This window comes from Phalacrocorax carbo, chromosome 7, assembly GCF_963921805.1.
Source record: "Phalacrocorax carbo chromosome 7, bPhaCar2.1, whole genome shotgun sequence".
In the NCBI taxonomy this organism is placed as follows: Eukaryota; Metazoa; Chordata; class Aves; order Suliformes; family Phalacrocoracidae; genus Phalacrocorax; species Phalacrocorax carbo.
This window is the reverse complement of record NC_087519.1, coordinates 1,807,164-1,827,482: the sequence shown is the minus strand read 5'-3', so window position 1 is coordinate 1,827,482 and position 20,319 is coordinate 1,807,164. Positions and strand designations below refer to the sequence as shown.

The following is a 20,319-nucleotide window of genomic DNA, read 5'->3' as shown; positions in this document are numbered from 1 at the left end:
CCGGGACTTGCCCTGCTGTGCCTGGTTAACCTGATGGACGAGCTACAGAGGCTTCAGAGCAGGAGATGAAAGAGAAGGCGACTGCACAGGACTGCCAGAGGGCGAAGCAAGAAACCTTCCTTCCTCCGCAGCCCCTTTGGGGCTGAGCCATGAGCTCTGGCTCCAGGAGAGGAGCAGGCACACAAAGGCGTGGGCTGATCCCCCCCAAGGATGCTCTGCTCCCGTGGCGGCCGGCAGGTCGTGGTGGCCACGTGAGCCCCGTGGTCCTCATGCACCATAGGCAGCTCCTGCAAGGGCAAAGCAAGACCAGGGAGGTGCCAGGTGCTTCTCAGGGGTAGCCAGACTCCTCCCTCTGCAAATACATTAGCTTTTATCATCTTGCGTGTTGGTGCTTGCTGATTCAGGTCTGTAAAAGCAACTGAGAGTCACACGGGGCAACGGAGTGGCTCAAACAGCTGCATTTCATGGTTGGACTTGATGATCCTAGAGGGCTTTTCCAACCTTATTGATTCTGTGATTTTTTGGCTTGCCGTGGGAGGAAGGCCAAGAAGGAAGGAGTTCCCCCTTGTTAGCACTACCACCACCTTCGCGGTGGGGATCAGGAGCGCGGCAGGTACAAATAGGACTCAGCAGCTCGTTTCTTCGATACGTGGAAATTTGGGGTTGCGCTCGATGCAGCACCCACACGCTCCTCAGAGGCCTGTCGTCGCCGCAGCCATCGTGGCTGCCCGAGTCCCGGCTCGTGCCAGGGCGGCTGCTGCGGGACCCAGCTCAGGGCCAGCGGTGAGGGATGCCGTGTCCTGCCCCAGCGAGCCGGGCAGAGAGCAGCACCCCTTTGCTCTGCAGCACGAGGCTGCGGGCGGCGAAAGCATGGCGGGAACAGTAAAAAAAAAGCAGATTTTGAAGGCTACAGGGGGTTCCTGGGGGCTGCTGCCCATCCTGTGCTGTGCCCTCTGGCAGGTCCTTGCACCATGAGCGCGGCCGAGGATGCCGAGTGGCTGCGGTGGGTGACGAAGCAGTTCGGGAGCATCGCGGGGGAGGACAAAGAAATCGACTTGGAGGAGTTCAAAACGGCTCTCCAGGTGAAGGAGGTGAGCGCTCCCGCAGGGTCTGGGGCGCGGGGTCCCTTCCTCCGGGCAGCCCAACACCGAGCTGTGGTCTCTTATTGTACTTAGAGAAAATTAAGCTTAAAAATAGAATTGTATGACATGGTATGAGAAGGGGGGGAGAGAAATCTAGCGGTACCCTGCAGCAAGCAGGAGTGGAAAATGTGGATTAACCATCTGCAATGCAAAATTGATTGGATATCAACAGCTTGTTTTTACACATGCTTGGCTATTCCCAGCAAATATTGTCCCCCAGCTGCCTACCACCCCATCCTGTCCCATGTCCCCAGGGCTCCCTCCCTCCCCGGGCAGGCCCCGCCAGCTGCGATGCCCATACCCCCCTGCAAAAAAAAGGCAGCCTTTTCAGGCCATCCCCATGACTTTCAGCTTTTGCCAGGCAATTCCCACGGCTGGCGGCGAGAACTTTGTTTGTAGCATCAGGATTCGGCCGGTGGAGAGCATCCCACCGCCGTGTGAGAGTGTTTGTCCCCCTCCCCGCAGTCCTTCTTCGCCGAGAGGTTCTTCGCGCTGTTCGACTCGGACGGCAGCGGGACCATTAGTTTGGAGGAGCTGCTGAAAGCCCTGAGCCTGCTCGTGCACGGGAGTGAGACGGACAAGCTGAGATTCCTCTTCCGAGTTTACGATGTGGATGGTAAGGTGATGGAAAATAGATTAATTTGGGATTTTTTTTGAACAAAGTTGCCATTTGAGAGGGTGAATTCAGCACCCAAGCGCAAGCAGCGCTGCTCGGCTTCAGTGCCGGCGTCACGACCCCTCTTAGGTTAAGCACAGTGGGGTGATAGTGTGGGGTTGGTCTTCGCTGCTGAATCTTCATCAAAGGTAAGCATCTACCCGGTGTAACGCCGCTGCCTTCGTCCCGTGATGAAAGCATCAAAAATCCACCTGAAAACCAGCAACTAAACCGGCCACACGTCGGGATTTCCCACGATTCGCTTTCACCCTCGGCCACGGAGAGGAGCAGGCTCCGCTCCACTCAAATATCAGTTCTCAGTCCCGTTGGTATCTGCGAATCCCACCACGGTCTCTTCTTCCTCCATCGGCTGAGGAAGCTGGAAATAACAAAAGCAAAGCTCTTCCTGAGCTGCTTTTCCTGCTCTGACCTCCTTGGGCGTAAAATGCTGGCTAAAGAACTGAGAGCCGAGCCTCTCGCCTATCTGGTTTGCTCTCATGCCTGGCTGCGTGTCTGTGGCTGCCGCGGGTAAACTGCAGGTTAGGCCACCCTTTTTTTAAATCCACAAATTCACTGGTTTATAAGCGATGGCACGGTCCTGCTCTGGCTGGGCACTGTTTCCTCCCAAAGAGCTGCGTGCAAGGAAGGGAGGCAATTTCCACGTTAAAGGTGCAAGACGAAGGTAAAACCACGGGGCTGGCGGGCGCCACGGCGTATCGGGGTCCCTGCTCTGGCTCGCCGCGGTGCCCGCTCGCCCCGTGCAGGCAGCGGCTCCATCGACCCGGACGAGCTGCGCGTGGTGCTGCGATGGTGCCTGCGGGAGAGTGCGATAGCCCTGCCTGAGGAGCGGCTGGGAGACCTCACCCTGGCACTCTTCGAGGCGGCCGACAAGGACCACAGCGGCTCCATCACTTTCGAGGAGCTCAGGGAGGAGCTGGAGGGTTTCCCAGAGGTCATGGAGAACCTAACCATCAGGTAGGTGCGTCGGCGGGTCCCTCCGGCAGCCCCGTGGGGCTGCAGGTTCCCTTGCGAGCACCTTCTTCCCCCTGCGTGGAGGAAAAAGTGTGGGATTTATGCTCTCATTAAGGCTCTCATGGGCTGCCCAGCCCACAAGGTGTGTGGCCAGCACGGGGGGCAACTCGGGCACCTTATGTTGCCAAGCTGGGTGCAGGGATGATGCAGGAATGGGCACAGGGGAGGCGCTGGGATGGGCGCAGGGCTTGGATGCAGGGATGGGCACAGGGGAGGTGCTGGGATGGGCGCAGGGCTTGGATGCAGGGATGGGCGCAGGGGAGGCGCTGGGATGGGCGCAGGGCTTGGATGCAGGGATGGGCGCAGGGGAGGCGCTGGGATGGGCGCAGGGCTTGGATGCAGGGATGGGCGCAGGGGAGGCGCTGGGATGGGCGCAGGGCTTGGATGCAGGAATGGGCACAGGGCTTGGACGCAGGGATGGGCGCAGGGCTTGGATGCAGGGATGGGCGCAGGGGAGGCGCTGGGATGGGCGCAGGGCTTGGATGCAGGAATGGGCACAGGGGAGGCGCTGGGATGGGCGCAGGGCTTGGATGCAGGGATGGGCGCAGGGGAGGCGCTGGGATGGGCGCAGGGCTTGGATGCAGGAATGGGCACAGGGCTTGGACGCAGGGATGGGCAGCAGCCTGGGTGCAGGACTACCCCGGTTTGCACCTTTCTGTGGGCAATCAGCGATCAGCGCCTTTGCTCCCAGTGCAGCGAGCTGGCTGAAGCCCCCGCCGCCCGCGGAGAGGAGCCGCCGGCCGCGCTACCTGAGCCGGGCGTACTGGCACAACCACCGCAGCAAGGTCGCCTTCCTGGGGGGCTACGCTGGCCTCAACCTCCTGCTCTTCGCCCTGGCTGCCCTGCGGCACGCCGGCCGCGGCGGGTGGCTGGCAGTGGCCCGGGGCTGCGGGCAGTGCCTGAACTTCAACTGCGCCTTCCTCGCAGTGAGCGCTGGGTCCTGGGCTGCGGGAGGGGTGCTGAGGGCGCGGCGGGCACGGAGTGATGGTTACCTGGGCTATTCACAGTCATGTTTACGCTGGGACCTTATCCCTGGGCCAGGGGGTCAAATTTTGAGGGCAGTAATGGAGCCTGTGGACTTCTGCAGTTGTGGGACCAGGTTGTCTCCTCCTTTAAATAATTATATATAAATAATGGGTTATGGAGGTTGCGAGCTCTCTGGGACAAGGGTATTCATGGGGTGTGCCCTGCAGAGGGGTGCCTCTGGGTGCTCTCTGGTCTGACACCCCGTGTCAGCAGGGAGCTGGCCCCAGAGCCCCAGGGGAGCAGCCCCTGGCACCTCCAACTGCCCCCCAGCACCTCTGATTGCCCCTCTCCCGGAGGTGCCGATGCTGCGGAGGTGCCTGACCTGGCTGCGAGCTACCCCCATGGCCAAGGTTTTGCCGCTGGACCAGCACGTTGTTTTCCACCAGCTCGTGGGGTACGTGGTGCTGGTGCTGGCAGCCGTTCACACGGGAGCCCACATCGCCAACTTCAGTAAGTAGCAGCTCCCGGGGAGGGGAGGCCCATCGGCTGCAAGGGGTCGGTCTCGGGCAGCACCTGCTCTAACACGCCCTGTCAGCCCTGCGGTGGCTTCCCCCCTTCCAGTCCCCCTGCTAAAGTGGGAAATGCACTGATGAAAAGCTGCAGAGCCTGGACTGAGTCCCAGGGAGGGGATGCTCATGTTCCTGGGGGTATGCATGTGTCCCGGGGTTGGGATACATGTGTCCCAGGGGGGATGCTCATGTCCCAGAGGGATGCACATCTCCCACAGAGGGGATGCGTGTGTCCCACGGAGGGGATGCACGTGACCCGGGGTGGGAACTGTGTCCCAGGGGGGATGCTCATGTCCCAGAGGGATGCACGTGTCCTGGGGCGGGGGATAAACACGCTCCGTGGAGGGGATGCACATGTCCTGGAGGGGTATGAACATGCTCCATGGAGGGAATGCGCATCCTGGGGGATGCACACATCCCAGGGAGGGCGATGCGAGGCCTGCAGACGGGGTGCACATGCCCAGGGGTGCTGAGAGGCCGCAGGCAGGGTGCAGGCAGCGTGCGGTGCCGCACAGTCTGTGCGCTGTCTGTTATCCCCCTCTAGCGGCTTCCCAGCTGGGCAGCAAAGGGCTCCCGCTCTCCCCCACGCAGCGCCCCAGTGGGCTCTGTGCCCCGCAGTCCTGCACCCCGCAGCCCCCCTCGCCCCACGGCGGGGTGCCGGAGCTGCACCCCCCGCTCGGGTGCATGAGCAGCACACCGGGGGGGGGGCACGTCTGCTTGCACTACCCACCCTTGTGCCAAATGCCCCCCGTGCAACGATGCTGAGCCCAAGAAGGGGCTCTAGAAAGGAGGAACGTTGCATTTCGCAAAGCATCCGAGCTAAACGCTTGGGTGCTGCCTAGTTAAAAATCATTGGCAACAGCCCAGTGGGCGCAGCAGAAGCGTGGGGGGCGCAGGAGGGCGCTGCGGGTGCCCCCGGCCCGACCGTGCGTGTGCCCAGGCAGGCTGGCGCGGCAGGACGGGCGCCATGCCCTCGCCGAGTACCTCTTGTCGGCACGGCCCGGCGTGGGGGGCCTGGGCGGCACGGCCTCGCAGACGGGGCTGGCGCTCCAGGGGCTGCTGGTCGCCATGCTCGCCTTCTCCAGCCCCTGCGTCCGACGGAGCGGCCACTTCGAGGTGGGTCCCGCCGCGGGCCCGTGCGACCTGGACAACCCCCGCGGTGCCCAACGCTGCTCCGTCTCGGGGAGCGGGGGAACGGGGTGGGGGTCTGGCGGGTGGGTGCCCATCCAGATGCGGCCCCATGGGTCGGGGAGAGCTCCTGAGCCGGTGCGGTGCTCCCCGATACCTTCCTTGGACACTCCCGCCCTCCTTAGATTTGCAGTTTTGGGGTTTCTGTGCTTTTTTTCATCATTTGGGCTGCCTTTGCCCACTGGGATGCCCGGCACAACCTCACCATGAAGCACCATTCGGCTCCACCACTTTTGGTCTATGCTCAGCCCCCGCCTGAGCCCCCGCTCCCTGCCGCAGGTTTTCTACTGGACCCACCTCTCCTACATCTCCGTCTGGACCCTCCTCATCCTCCACGGCCCCCACTTCTGGAAGTGGTTTGTGGTTCCCGGTTGCATCTTTGTGCTGGAGAAGGTGGTTGGCTTGGCTTGGCGGCACGCCGGGGGGCTGCGCATCGTGGAGGTCAACCTGCTCCCCTCCAAGGTCCGCGCCCGTGGGGGTCTCCGTGCCCCTTCCCACCTCCCTCCTGCTGCTCTCCTCTTCCGAGAGCCTTTCGTTTCTGCAAAGCGTTTTGGAGTTTGGGGAAAAGCACTCGGCAAGCGGCCGCCGCCACTTGTGTTTGCACAGCGGGCTGGGAGGGGGATGCTCCCCCGGCCACGCGCCCGAGGGACGGCGCGCAGTGAATAGCTTATATGGAGAAGATGCAGGTTTGGGTTGCTTCGGGCTGCGCTGGTGAACGTTTGCAGCAAAAGGTGAAAGCAATTTTTTTTTTAAATACAGAATTTTAACTATTTTTCAAGTAAAAACCCCTAAAGTCATAGAACAACCAAAGAGAAAATGAAACTTCTTTCACTCTTAGTTTCCTCAAAAAAATTGTTGTTCGAGGCCAGCCCTGAGATTTTTGTTTGATAGCGAAGCTGGGCAGTGAATAGCAGAACAAACCCCTTTCTTGAGTAGAAGCTGTAAGTCCGTCTCATACTGGCTGCTTTTTAAAATGGGAGGCACAAACCCGGGTGCTCGTGGGCTGCGGGGAGACCGGCCCGGCAGAGACTGACCACCGTGATGTACCTGCTGGATGCTCCCGGCTTCCCTGGTCCTCCTTCTGCCTCCAGGTGACTCACCTTGTGATCGAGAGACCGCAGTTTTTCCACTACAAGCCCGGAGACTACGTCTACCTGAACATCCCGGCCATCGCCACCTACGAGTGGCACCCCTTCACCATCAGCAGTGCCCCCGAGCAGCAAGGTGATCACAGAGTCACCGAGTCATCAAGTCCAACCGCCAACCCAACACCCCCAGGCCTCCTAAACCGTGTCCCAAGTGCCACGGCTGCACGGTGTTTGAACCCCCCCAGGGCTGGTGACTCCCCCACCTCTCTGGGCAGCCCGTGCCAGGGCCTGACCGCTCTGGCAGGGAAGGCATTTTTCCTAACATCCAACCTAAACCTCCCCTGATGTAGCTTGGGGCTGTTGATCGCTGATCCTTCGCTCATTTTGCATCACCGGGATGACGTTTTGCATCTCACAAGCCCCATCGGGGCGGCCGGATCCCCTCTGAGGGTCGTGCAAGGGGGTCTCCATGGCCACGGAGCAGGGCAGCGCGCTCATGCATGCCTCAACTCGCCTGCCTCCGTCTCTGCCTGTACATAAGTGCTGTATAAAAAACCACGCGACTGGGTTATCTCAAGCGAGGCGTGGGGACCGAACGGCACCCGACCGCCCTGCCCGGCTCCACGGGTGCCCAAGCTTTGGGATTTGGGCTTCCCCCAGCTGTTAGAGCAAACCCGGTCCCCTGCTGCAAGCCCGGGGCTGACGTGAAGGACGCCGGTGGGCATTGCTGCCGGGTCCCCGGGACCGGAGCTGTGCGGTACACGGCCCACGGTGCTGGAGCTGCGGGGCAGGTCCTGACGTGGGATGCCCACCCGCTGCTCCGCTTCGTCCCGCAGAGACCCTCTGGCTGCACATCAGGTCGCTGGGCCAGTGGACCAGCAAGCTCTACGAATACTTCCAGCAGCCCGAATCCCCCAGCCCGGAGCCAAAACCGCTCAGCAGGAGCCTGAGGGAGAAGAGACGCCGGTGCTGGGCGCAGGTTGGTGCTGATGGGGCTCAGCTTTCAGCAAACGCAGAGGTTAGACCTTAAAATGGGGCTGGTTGGCAGCCGTTTGCCAGGAGGGGGTGAGGCCTCCCCACTGCTCCACCCCGAGCAGGAAGGGTGATGGCTTTGCCAAGCTGAGGAACCCCCCGGTCTGCCCACGGGTTTCTCAAGCCGATGTCCTCGTCGGGCACGTGCGGAGGGCTCTGCCGGACCATCTGTCCCTGACCAGCTCCAAAAAGGCAAAGAAGGGAGGACAGGGCCAGGCTGGATGCTCTCCACCGAGCGGCTCCCCCCAGGGTCACCCCGGTTCTCAGCACCGGACGGGGTGCTGGGGGCACCCCTCGTGGTGCGCGTCCCCTGCGAGGTGCTCGCGCAGCCTCGGAGGGTTTCGTGTCCCAGCCCTGTGCCGAGGCCGTATGACCCCGATGGATGGGGTGTCGGACGCCCGCGAGCGTCGCAGCCAGCGACCCCTTGGCCTTTGGCTTCCAGGAAGGTCTCTGCAGCGGGGCCGGCTCGGGGAGGGGGTCCGTGGCCGCCGACGGGGACGGAGCCGTTCAGCTGACGTCGTACAAAGCCACCGGTGCTGCTGCCCCCGGGGGAGAGGACCCGCCGGCCGAGGGGGTGAGCACCATCTCTGACCCGTGCCCAGCACCACCGAGACCCCCGCGCTCCCCCGGGGGGCAGAGGCAGAGCCTCTGGTGCCTGTGGGGTGGGGAGGGGGGGGTCTCTGCTCTCATCAACACAGCAGCGGCCAGAGGACCAGCCTGGAGAATCGAGGGGAAGCATCGCTTCCATCCCAAATGGTCCAAAGCTTGTTAAAAACCTCTTTTTAAAATAAACTTCTCAGCTGTAAATCATGGCAATGGCAGGACCCTGAGAGCCACCGTTAGCGGCTTTTATCCCCTGACACGAAAAGCTTTGAGGACACTGGTTCTGTCTGGGCTTGAGGAGCAGCCCTCGCAGATAACAAATTTACATGCATCATTTTTAATGGGTTTCTCTCCCTGTCGCTCTTTTGCTCTTACCTGTTCCCTGGCGAGCAGAGGTTCCCCACGCCTGCTCCCACCACCCAGGCCATCGTGGTCCTTGGAAACCTCTTATTCACCCCCCAGCTCGTGTGGGGATTTGGATAATTGCCTTTATAATCGATCCTCGAACTGGTTCCAACCTGGGTAACATCATCAGGTGGCAGGTTCCTGGCGTTGGACGTCGGCGGGATGTCCTGCCGCAAGCACGGGCCCTGCAACGGGCTTGGCGCGCGCGACGTGGCTGGAAGCACGTGTGTGCAGCCCGGATAAACCCAGCCGGAAAAAGACCACCCCAAAACCAAACCCAGGGGAACGAGCTGGTTTAGCATTCGCTGTCACGGAGGGGTGGGGAGGAGGAGGTGGTCACTGCTCTCTTCACCTCGCAGGTCTCCACCGGGCTGGGCGAGACCCGTCGGCTCTGCAGCATCAAGGTAAGGGGTGCCTCGGTCCTTCCCTGGCGCCGGTGAGCAGGGCTGTGCTCAGCAGCCCCGGGGGGACCCACACACGCACCCGGTCACCCCACGCCTGTGTCCCTGTGCGTGGGTGGTCCCACCTTGGGCTGATGCGCACCCTGTGCTGCGAGGGCTTCGTGCCCCTACCCGGCCCCGGTCTCTGCCTCTGCTCCCTTAAAGCTCCCATAAAGACCCCAAATTCTGCCTGGGCTCCGTAAGGCTGCAATGCACCTTGCACACTAACCCTGCTCCTGTCTGCACCCTAAGAGTTGTTTTAGCACCCACGGGCTGCTGGGTCTCTCCCCATTTCTCATCTCTCCTAGTGCTACATTGACGGCCCCTATGGGACCCCGACACGGAGGATCTTCACCTCGGAGCACGCCGTGCTCATCGGCGCGGGCATCGGCATCACCCCCTTCGCCTCCATTTTGCAGAGCATCATGTACAGGTTGGTGCTGCGGCAGCAGCTCCCCGGTACGAGCTCTGGCGTGGTTTTGGGGGGCACAAGACGTGATGAATGCCACGGTAGACCCCGCCACTTCTCTCTGCGGGATGAGCACCGTGGGGCAGCACCCATCATGGCTCCTCAGTTCTAGCCTTGGGGCTCAGAACACACGGCCACGAGACCCTGGGTCTCCCTCAGTGTCAGGCTTCTCCCTGGGGATTTCTGCCGCAGAAAACCCGCTGGCAGGGGGTTGGCCATGGGTATGTACCAGAGCTGGTGAGGAACGGGTGCTCAGGGTCTCCCTGCAAAGGTCTGCTGGGGTGCGGGGTGGGGGGCAGGCAGGGGCAGGCAGGGCTGCGTCTGCCCGTGCAGGTACCGCCGGCGAAAGCAGAGCTGCCCCAGCTGCCGCTACTCGTGGTGCGAGGACCTGCGGGACGAGGAGATGACGCTCAGGAAGGTAGGAGGAGGAGGGGGGTGGGATGCAGGACCACGGTTTGCCCTGGGGACGGGGGCAGGAGGGCTGCAGGCTCCCGGGAGTGGGGAGCCCACGAGCATCCCTTCCCGGGCCGGGAGGTTTGGGGAGGCGGGTGGCTGGATTTGGTCCCCAGCTCCGAAGCAGAGGCTGCTGCGTTCTTCCAGGTTGATTTCATCTGGATAAACCGGGACCAGAAGCACTTTGAGTGGTTCGTCAGCCTGCTAACAAAGCTGGAAATGGAGCAGGCTGAGCAGGAGCCGGGAGGTGAGCGGGAGGCAGGGGCCGGCCAGTGCAGTGAGCCCCGCACTTGCCATCGCCCCCGCGAGAGCCCAACGCGACCCGATGGGGCCCGGTGTGGGGCTGGACCCGCCCCCCCCGCCCCCGAGTCTGCAGCCAGGTTCCCCTCGAACACCCAGGGCGGTTTTTGGAGATGCACATGTACATGACGTCGGCCCTCAGCAAGAATGACATGAAGGCCATCGGGCTGCAGATGGCCCTGGACCTCCTGGCCGCCAAGGAGCAGAGGGACTCGATCACGGGGCTGCGGACCAGGACCCAGCCCGGCCACCCTGACTGGAGCAAGGTGAGGGCTGGCCCTGCCCCACTGCCCAAACTGTGCTCAGGGGAAGGGAGCCACAGCCCCCGAACCCGCTCCTTCGGGGGACGCCAAGGGAGAGCCCCGTTTCAGAGTGGGAGGGTGCACGGGGATATCCAGACGCAGGGAAGCCTCTCCTTCCCCTCGGAGAGCAAGTGCCGTGGGGGCTCTGGGAGGCTGAGTCGTGCCAGGCAGCAGCTGCCAAAGCAGGCAGGGATGCAGCCATGGCCGCAGCGGGAGCGGGCTGTGCCACCACCTCCGCCGCTCCTCTCGCCTGTGCCCCAGGTGTTTGGGAAGGTGGCGGAGGAGAAGAGAGGGAAAGTCCAGGTGTTCTTTTGTGGCTCGCCGGTGCTCGCCAAAGTCATCAGGGCGCACTGCGAGCGCTTCGGCTTCCGCTTCTTCCAAGAAAACTTCTAACCACCAGCCCTTGCCTCCCAGCCTGCTCCTGCCAGCCCTGATGCAGGGTGATGGGCTCTGGCAGCCGGATCCCGCCGCACTGCCCGGGTTGGCTCCTGGCGGCTGCTCGGTCAGGGCTGGGATGCCCAGTGAGCAAGGGAAGGGGCTGAGCTGCGCCGTGGGGCTTTGGGGTGGAGGGGACGGGGTCTTGGAGCCATTCGGGGTGTCCTGGAGCATCCGTGCAGGGGTTTTGCGGGGGAAAGGACCAGTGTCCCAGAGCACTTTGGGATGGGGGTGGGGGGGACAGGGTCCTGCATCACCTTGCAGGGTTTTGGGATGGAGCCCTTTGGGATGGAGAGGATAAGCGTCCTCCATGGACTTGCAGGGCTTTGGGAGGGAGGGGAGGGGTGTCCCTTTGGGAGGGAGGGGAGGGGAGAGGTGTCGCTTTGGGAGGGAGGGGAGGGGTGTCCCTTTGGGAGGGAGGGGAGGGGAGAGGTGTCGCTTTGGGAGGGAGGGGAGAGGTGTCCCTTTGGGAGGGAGGGGAGGGGTGTCCCTTTGGGAGGGAGGGGAGGGGAGAGGTGTCCCTTTGGGAGGGAGGGGAGGGGTGTCCCTTTGGGAGGGAGGGGAGGGGAGAGGTGTCGCTTTGGGAGGGAGGGGAGGGGTGTCCCTTTGGGAGGGAGGGGAGGGGAGAGGTGTCGCTTTGGGAGGGAGGGGAGGGGTGTCCCTTTGGGAGGGAGGGGAGGGGAGAGGTGTCGCTTTGGGAGGGAGGGGAGAGGTGTCCCTTTGGGAGGGAGGGGAGGGGTGTCCCTTTGGGAGGGAGGGGAGGGGAGAGGTGTCCCTTTGGGAGGGAGGGGAGGGGTGTCCCGCAGTCCCTCGCAGGGCCCCGGGCTGGCGGCTCCGGGGTCCCGCGGAGCGGTGCCCACAGGAGGGCACTGCAGACCCGGCAACCAGGGCTCTGCCGCCCGCCCAGGGCTGAGCTGGCCTGGGTCCCCCCCCCGACCCCCTGCCCAGGTGCAGACCCGCCGCAGCCCCCTGCCCACCCCGAGCCTGGCCCCGCACCCCAGGGCAGCCCCAGCAGTCCCGTTCCGGGGGGCACCGAACATTTTTCTGCAAAGACAGCTAACTTGGCAGCCCCCCGCCTCTGCCCAGTCCCCGGTTTCGCATCTTTTTTTGCACCAGGAAAGCAGATATTTCGGCGGTGCCGAGGGGGCCCAGCGCAGCCCACCCGTCCCGGGATGGCTGGTGGGACGGGGCCACTTCCAAACCGCTGTCCCCCGGCGTGCGGGGACCCGTCGCTTCTCACGGTAAATGCTGGTGTGAAGCTGCCTTCCCTGGCTGATTTATAAGGCCTTTTATGGCCCGCCCGTGCAATACGCTGATGCTTTTGTGTGAAAATAAATGAAAAGGAAAGATTAATGTACATGAGATGCTTGCCTGATGGCAGTCGCCCATGGGGAAGGCAAAGCGTGACCCAGAGCCGGCAATCCCGCAGAGCCAGCCGGCACGGCGCGGTACAACGCGGGCGCCGAGGGTTGAAAGGCTCTGAGCACCCAGCCGAGCCGCGGGGCAGGATGGCACCCCGCGGCGGAGTGGGCGACCGTGCCCGAGCGAGGCCGAAATCCCCCACCGGCGGGACACGCACCTTCCCGCTCTTGTTCTTCTTGCAGCCCCCAGACGAGGGGCTGCACGAGGGCTCCGCACGAGGTGACGGGGCCGGCGAGCTGCAGCGGGGTGGCAGGGACCGCTGGGGTGGTGTCGCGGAAGGGCGAGTGAGAGCGCCCTTCGCTCGTAGGAGGGAGAAGCAAAAGGACATATTTTATTAATATATTACAACGAGCTAACAAAACTTGTTAGTAAACGCGACAGCGGTTGAACGCGGTTTGATGGCAAGGCTCGCTTGATTATTTACCGCCCAGAGGTCAGGGTCAGACAAACTGTCAGGGAGACCCTGCCGTTGGGTCATGAGGGTCAGAAAGGGCCCCTTCCTTTCTAAACTCCTCCTCAGGGAGGAGTCTGGGGGTGGCTGGCTCCAGTCCTACTCCCAGACTTGTTCAGTCTAAAGGGTTTTGTGTACACAAGCAATTCTTTATAGCGTTTAGCCAAGATTTCAAAGTTCAGCATGCTATTAGCCACTTACCGAGCATCTGTGGCAGCAAGGAATCTCTCAGCCTCGAGGAGAAACCTCGGGAGGCATCCCTGCCCAAGGGGAGATCCCACCCTGCACCCGCTGCCGTGCAGGAGAGCTCAAGGGGCTCTTGGGCAGCTCACTATTTATGGGGTAAGATGGTTGGCTCACAGTCAGGCCTACGTACCGGCTGCAGGTGTTAGTTTCTGCCAAGCGTGGCCTGAGTCGGATGCTAATTAGCGCTCTGGGTAGGTGGACAGGGACCTGCATCCATAAATTCGCTCTCGGCTATTGCGTGGATATCTGTTTCCTGGGACTCCGCTTTGAGCCGGATGCAGCCGTCGCAACCAGGTGCATCTTATCACGACTATCACTGGTGCTTATCACTCGAGCAGAGCCGGGGGCAAAGATCGGGTGAGGGGGAGCACACCGCCACAGCCGGGACCCTCTGTGCCACGTGAGGAAGCTGGGCTGCGCAACCGGCTCCAGCGATATGATGAAATCTGGAGCTAGAGAGGAGAAATCGTTTGACACAGGGCCATGACAAACTCTGTGGCTGGATGTACTTCAGACAGCAAGATGGATGGGTTGGGTAACGACCCCCTCTGGGATACATCCTGGGCTGACGCATGATGAATGGAGAGGCAGCGGAGAGCTCTCAGCGCCCCACGAACACGCAGCACGAGGTGAAGATCCCAAAGTCAAGTGTCAATTTTTCTTAACCCTGGCTAACGCGGGCTCCTGGGTTAGCGGCAGGGTGGAAACGTAAGGCAGCCCGCTGAGCCGAGCTCCTCCGGCGGTGTCGGCGTGGGAGAGGGGCTCCCCTTTCCTCTTCACCCCACCGCGTCCCTCCGACAGCGTATCCTCTGGCTTCAGCTTGCTCTGCAACGAGTCTCCTCGGCTCTGCGCTCCCCATGGCGGCCCCGCGGCCCTTCCAAGCTTCGACCAAGGAAATCAAACCCGCTCAGGGTCTTTGCAAGAGATCCGTGCTGTGAAACGGAGCCTGGATGTGACCTCAAACCCGCGGGGTGATCCGCTGGGGCACGGACCAGGGCGCCCCTTTCCCGGCATCGCCGCAACGCCAGCCCACGCGCCGTAATTAACGGGGGTGTTTCAATGGGGGGATGATGCAAGATCCCGCTCACCACATCCAGGGGAAGGTCAGGACAGCTGCAGCCTCCTGGGGCTTGCAAGGAAATAAACCCGCTCCCTGCGCACAGAGTTACAGTGTTTTAGGGATATCTTTCAGCTACGCTCCTGGATTTACTCTGTCCATGTGCATCCATCTGCACTTTCACATTGCCAAAGGCACCAGGAAAAAAGGACTGTGGGTGTCTATGGCAGCGTCACGTGGCTGAGGAAAAGACTCTTATCTCAGTCATAAAGAAGAGTTAATTACAGCTCCCCGCTCTCCCCACGTTCCGAAGCAATTATAAACAGAATGAATCATTATGCGTCTGCTGATAATCATTTCATTCCGCATCCCCGCCGAATTGCAGGGTGCCGAAGCGCTCCGATGCTTGCAGCTCCTCCAAAGAAAATATAGCAAATTTAGGTCTTCTTGAGCATCGTGGCACCAGGGGTGCCCAGAGCAGAAGGTTTTTGGGGGAGAAATCATGCAAAACACCCCAGAAACAGGGATGCCACCCTGATGGGAAGCATGCAGCCGTGCTTTCCGAGGGCGGGAGGGCCTCGCAAGCCGGGTGGGCTTTGATTTTTGTTTTCCCTCCAGAGGAAAGCGTCGGTGTTCGGGGACACCGAGACACGGGAGCGTGTCCGCTCTGCGACTGGCAAGCTGCCCGCCAGCACGCACACCACCGGCCTTTTGCAGTCGTGCATATGGTTTATTGGGAGGAATTTGGTTGCTCCTTGTGTTTTGGGGCTTGTGGTGTGCACGCCCCCTCCCCGGCACGTTGCAGGAGGAAGTTTTGTTGCCCTGGAGCATCTTGCAGGCTTTCAGCTGCCCGCTCCTGCCTGCAGTGGTAGCCGCCTGCCCGCGCTCGCTCCCACCCCAGGGTTGTTTTCCATCGCTGGTGGGCAGGAGGGCAGGCTGATGCTCAGCAGATGGTGAGAAAACGCTCTCCAACGGGGGATGGAGGCAGCATCAAGGTCACTGCTGACATGATGAATACTGAGCTGCTCACGTCCCAGCCACGGCGATGAAAAATTAATGAATTTCTTCCCCTTCCATCCGCAGAAGCTCCGTCAGCTGCCATTTTCCCCCCGCATCTTCGTTTCATTGTGTTTCCTTTGGATCCAAGGAATAAATGATTAAAAGATGTGAAAGTTGGGGAGGTGGGGGGGGAATTGCTGCTGCTTATGGGGTTTTGGCCGCGGAGCAGGCGCGGTGCTGGAGCAGCACGGCCCAGGCAGCTTCGGCTCCTCGGCCAAACCAAGGCACAGCTGGGACAGGAGAGGGTGCCTGAAGCGGGGCCACTCCCTCCAAGCCCGGGGTCTGCTTCGTTTTGGGGTTGTTTTTCATGTTAAAGCATCAGGAGGCTCCAAATCAGGAGGTGGAGAGGCAGGGGCTGAGGTCGGCTAATGATATACCTCCTGATTAATGCCTTCCCTCAGCTGGCTTCGTTATTGTGATTACACTCCGGCTGTAGCATAGCAACAGCTAATTGTTGGTTGGATGCAATGTGCATAATTCCCTGTATTAAAATTTTATTAAGATATAATTACATTCGTTTTGCAGCAGCGGATGCTTCAAAGATGCCGAGAAGAGGCAGCAGCGCTCGCTGGGGCTCTGCCGTGTTTGCCCCACGCCGCCGCTCCAGTCGATGGGGTTTTGAGTGATGGTTGAGCCTCGGGACGTCAGGTCTGGGTGTCGGGGTGTCAGGGGTCCGTGGTGCCGGACCGGGGCTTGGCGCTGCGTTTCGGGTCGGTGAGGGCTGGCTGAGGGCACCTGGGCTGCGGCGTCTCTTGCGCAGAACGCGGCGTGCGGAATATCCCGGCAAACCCTCAGTATATACATTTTAACCCGTTGACAAACGAAAATGAGGATTTGCGAGGTGACGAAGCGCTGCCGTGTATCGATGCCGCCGCAGGGCTGCGAGGGGCGGCGGCCGTCGGCGCAGGGAGGGTTTTGCAACCTGTTGTTAAGAAGAAACTCAAACGGGAGCTTACAGCGGCCGAAAGCTCCCCGGCACCGCGTCCCTGCTCCTCCAAAATCCAGACAGAGAGGGAAACCTTAAAGAAACTGTATTTATTAACTGTATGATCACACTTGGCATATTCTATTACTAAGGGGTCCTGGTACATAGATATTATTCACTTAAGTAATCAATCACTGCCAACAAATTACAGGATACAGGGAATGAAATTAGCAAAATGAACTATGGATGTAAAATTCATTTGAAATTCAATTTAGGAGCAACATTAGCTTTCAATTAGTCTGCCCAACTGTTTGAGCATCATTCTCTCTATCAGATTTTTAAATAAATGTAATTAACCTTTGCTGTTAAATTGTTGTTGATTTCATTGATATAATTATTACGCGGCTCCTAATATTTTGCTTGGATGATATCTCATTAGCTGGTGGCTTCTAATTAGGGAAACGAAGGACCGGTGGTGATTTCTGGGTCTTCTTGTTCCCTCTGCCTTGGCGGGGCAGCGGAGCGAGATGCTCCAGAGCCAGGAGTTTGGGTGTGAAACTTAGCAGAGGGAGGGGACATGACCTGCCCCTGCTGTCCCCAGCATGACTGGTCCCATACTGGTGGAGCTGGGGACTGAGGAGCAGGGGGTGCCAGAGGGGCAGGGGAAGGGGCACGGTGCTTTTTCGTGCTCCCTCCGCCGGGTTTCCACCCCCATCCCCAGCGGGACGGGGGGCGGCGAGCCCAGGCAGCGTTTGTTCCTAGTACCGTGGTGAGGAGAGGATATTTGGGGCTTTCCTTTCTGCCTGCTGCTTCCATGTGCCGTGTGTGGCCACAGTGGTAAATTTGGAATTAAATTCTTATTTTCAGGCAGTTACAACTGTTTTGGAAGCGGGCGATTCCCTGCAGAGAGAAGGCTCTGGGGCTGTCCCCCAGCAGCGGGGAGCGAGAGGCTCTGCCGCAGCCACCAGTGGCCGCGCTTCTGCCTGCTGCCCTCCTGCCTGGCTTTCGAGAGGGGAGATGGATGAGACCGAGGAGTTAATTAAAGAGCAGTAACTCCTTATGGGCTCGTCAGAAGAGCTGGGGGTCTTGGTGTGGGCAGCAGCTGCGTGGGGCTGGGATGCCCCCCAGGTCACGGGCAGCCTGATCTTCACAGCCAACAGCCCCAAAAGCTGGTTTTTCCCCGAAAAGAGAGAAACACATTTGACAGTCATTTAATTGCCACGAGTTATTTTTAACAGATACAGCTTTCCCCCTTCAGCTACATGGAGTTTTGCGAGGTTATAAATCAAGCTAATATCTGATATATAGGACTAATTCTGCCCCTATTGAAGGCGATGGAAATGTTTCCATTGACGTCAGCGGGAGCAGGATTGATCTCCGTGCATGGACTATTTGTTCCTGAGGTTTTAAGAATTCATTTCCTCCCTCCATTGCCAGAGACAGATAGCAGCAGTGGAGGTAGAGGAGTCATCTAATAACCACATATTAATACATGAATCATCAGCTTAGGGCCCAGTGCAGGAGGAGGCTGAAAGGAGAATAACTGAGCTCGATATCGGGCTGGCGGAGAGAAAGGATTTCGCAGACAGGGTACAGCAGCTAATCTGGAACAAGATAATAATTGCAATGTAAATTTTTTTTTATGCCAGTGTGTGGACTGCATCTTTTAAACTCCATTTAAATGCATTATGGTAGACGGGGCCTCCACTGAAATCGTTTCTCCCATGCTGGAACAGGAGCATCTGCGATATTTCTTTACAATACAGTTTGAGGACGCTATTTGCTTTTGGACAGACTCCTAACAGCACTTAAACAAGGCAGGAGAGCCGAAGTTCCGTCACGTCACACCAGCGTGGGGCAGGCAGAAAGGGGCCTTGAAGTTTTACCTGGACTCCTTATTTTTACTATTACGTTTTAATGCAGGAAACTGTCAATTTTATTTTTTTCCCCCATCTAACCATACCTCCTGCGCAGCACTTCAAGAACTTCCTACATGAAAGCGGAAAGATGTGTTCTGCTTGACCTCTTACATCCGCCAAAGTGCGTAAAAGCATTGGTGGGATTTTGAACTCATTTGCAATGGAAATTTCTCGGCAGGGCTGGCTCTGGTGCAGGCTCCCTCTGCGCACAAAGAGGAGCAGCAGAAGGCAATAACCTTTCATTGTCTTAAAAATCTCTTTGCATTTTACCCTGTGATTTTGTTTTCACTGTGTGTGACAAATAAGACTAACGAATAACTTAGACAAAGGAGCGGGGTGTGTATGCGTGTTTATCGCCATGGAAACAATGCTGAAAGAATCATTCCTTTAAGACTATTCCCTCTTTGCAAAGCCACCACAGTCCCAACCTTTGAAAGGTCCCTGCGGCACACGACCTTCACCAGCTCGTGCAACACAACCAAAGGTCGGCATCCAGCTCTGCACTTTCGACCCACGTTCTGGCGTACCGAAGCGCACCCCAATAACGCGCCACCTCACGCCCGCACCCCGCTCCCACTTGTTTCCCAGACCTCACGCACCCGGTGCCGGGGTTCTCCTGTGTCGGCACTGGAGAAGACGAGACCGAAGGAGCGTGCTTTGCAACCGCAGGGCGAAGCGGCGAAGGTTGAGTGGCAGCGCTGAGTCCGAGCCTCTAGTGAACACCTTCCTGGGTCTGCTAAGGAGTAATGAAGGTAATGCTGTAATTAAGACAGTCGCTGAGCGTCTTAGTTTAAAATCAGTAGAAGGTCAATCCACTGTTTCCAGGTGGAGCTCCCTAAACCTGGATTTGAGCACAGGGAGTCTGTTGTGGTATAAAATACCCAGAGGCAGGTGGGCTTGGATGACACGGGGCTAATCCCTGTGCCCGGCACCTCGGTGCGACCCACGCACACACCGGGCTGGGAGGGTTGGCAAAGCGCCCTGTGCTCAGCCCACGCGCCCGAGAGCACCGCGCTGCTCCCAGAGCAGCTTCGTCTCCCTGCTCCGGGATCCGGCCCACGTTGCCACAGCACCAGCCCCGGGTGAGGCTTTTTGGAGCTGGTGGTGGAGCTCTGGGGAAAACCAACCCTGCGGAGGGCAAGGCTGCAAAATGCAAAGGAGGGTTTTGCAAGAAGCAGCGTGCAAGGTTGTGCAAACCCATGTGAGCAGGATCATAGAATCGTGGAGTCATTAAGGTTGGAAAAGACCTCTCAGATCATCAAGTCTAACCGCCAACCCAACGCCCCCAGGCCTCCTAACCCATGCCCTGACATGGCCGGCCAAGCACTGCTTGCACTGAGCAAAACAGCTTTACAGAAGCTGCAGGCAAAAGGTAAAAGCAGATAAAGGGAGACTTGGTGTCTGTCCCCGCAGGGATGAGGAATTTTTATTTCTGGAGGGAATCTCTGGCTGGGACATCCCGGAGAACACAAAGGGCAGTGGCGGGCAAGTTAAACACATCGTGTAAGGTTACAGCAGACGGTTAAGGAGGAGGTTTCTGCAGGCGGAACAGAAACAGGTAAAATTTAGCTCACGCAATAATTACTTCAAGCGCAAACGAGACAAAAAAAAAGTGAAATAACATTTTTAAAGGGTGAAGTTTGCAGCTATTTGGGGAACTGTGGTGCGGCTGCAAACCTACCAGGTCTTCCTGAGAGAATTCACTCCCCGAGGGGTGCTGGACCGGAGGGCGGGAGAGCCCGCGGCGCCACAGCCAGGCACGGGCATGAGGGGCTGGTTCCTCAGGGGCAACATGAGCGCCCCGCCGCAGAATAAAAGATTTTCGACGGCATTACTAAAAAACGTACAGGTAATTTTAATTTAAAAAACCCTCACGGGTTATTTTAATTTAAAAAATCCAGTCAAACCAACGCTCGCTTCGCAACCGCGCCGGGCTGCGGCAACGGCGATTCTGCCCGCCCCGCCCCGCGCCGCCCCTCGCCGCCGCCACGTGCGCGCTGCCAAGGGGCGGGGCGCCGCACAGCCAATAGGCAGCGCCTCCTCCGCCCACAGGCCCGCTTCCGCGCACCCCATTGGCCGGTGGCAGGCTCCGCCCCCTCCCGGCGTTCTCGCGGGAAGTGGAGGCGGGGCCTGTCCGCCCGCTCTCTCCCCCTCCCCCCAC

At 59.7% G+C, this 20,319-nt stretch overlaps 1 protein-coding gene and 2 long non-coding RNA genes across 3 annotated transcripts; 2 read left to right on the top strand and 1 right to left on the bottom strand.

Moving 5' to 3' along the window:
- Nucleotides 1-890: 890 nt before the first annotated feature.
- On the top strand, nt 891-11,269 carry NOX5 (NADPH oxidase 5). The gene is made up of 15 exons (XM_064456016.1): nt 891-1,091; nt 1,608-1,763; nt 2,474-2,772; nt 3,521-3,755; nt 4,152-4,305; nt 5,305-5,480; nt 5,832-6,014; nt 6,644-6,776; nt 7,477-7,625; nt 9,040-9,084; nt 9,429-9,553; nt 9,923-10,007; nt 10,190-10,289; nt 10,442-10,608; nt 10,906-11,269. The coding sequence occupies exons 1-15, from the start codon at nt 972-974 to the stop codon at nt 11,035-11,037; spliced, it is 2,259 nt and encodes a 752-aa protein (XP_064312086.1). The 5' UTR covers nt 891-971; the 3' UTR covers nt 11,038-11,269.
- A 1,536-nt stretch (nt 11,270-12,805) lies between these two features.
- On the bottom strand, nt 12,806-20,306 carry LOC135314250 (uncharacterized). The gene is made up of 2 exons (XR_010373688.1): nt 19,840-20,306; nt 12,806-18,891 (listed from the first exon to the last, which is right to left on the bottom strand). It is a non-coding gene; the product is annotated as an uncharacterized LOC135314250 (long non-coding RNA).
- Nucleotides 13,028-16,609, top strand: LOC135314249 (uncharacterized). Its single transcript, XR_010373687.1, has 2 exons — nt 13,028-13,827; nt 15,840-16,609. It is a non-coding gene; the product is annotated as an uncharacterized LOC135314249 (long non-coding RNA).
- Nucleotides 20,307-20,319: the final 13 nt, after the last annotated feature.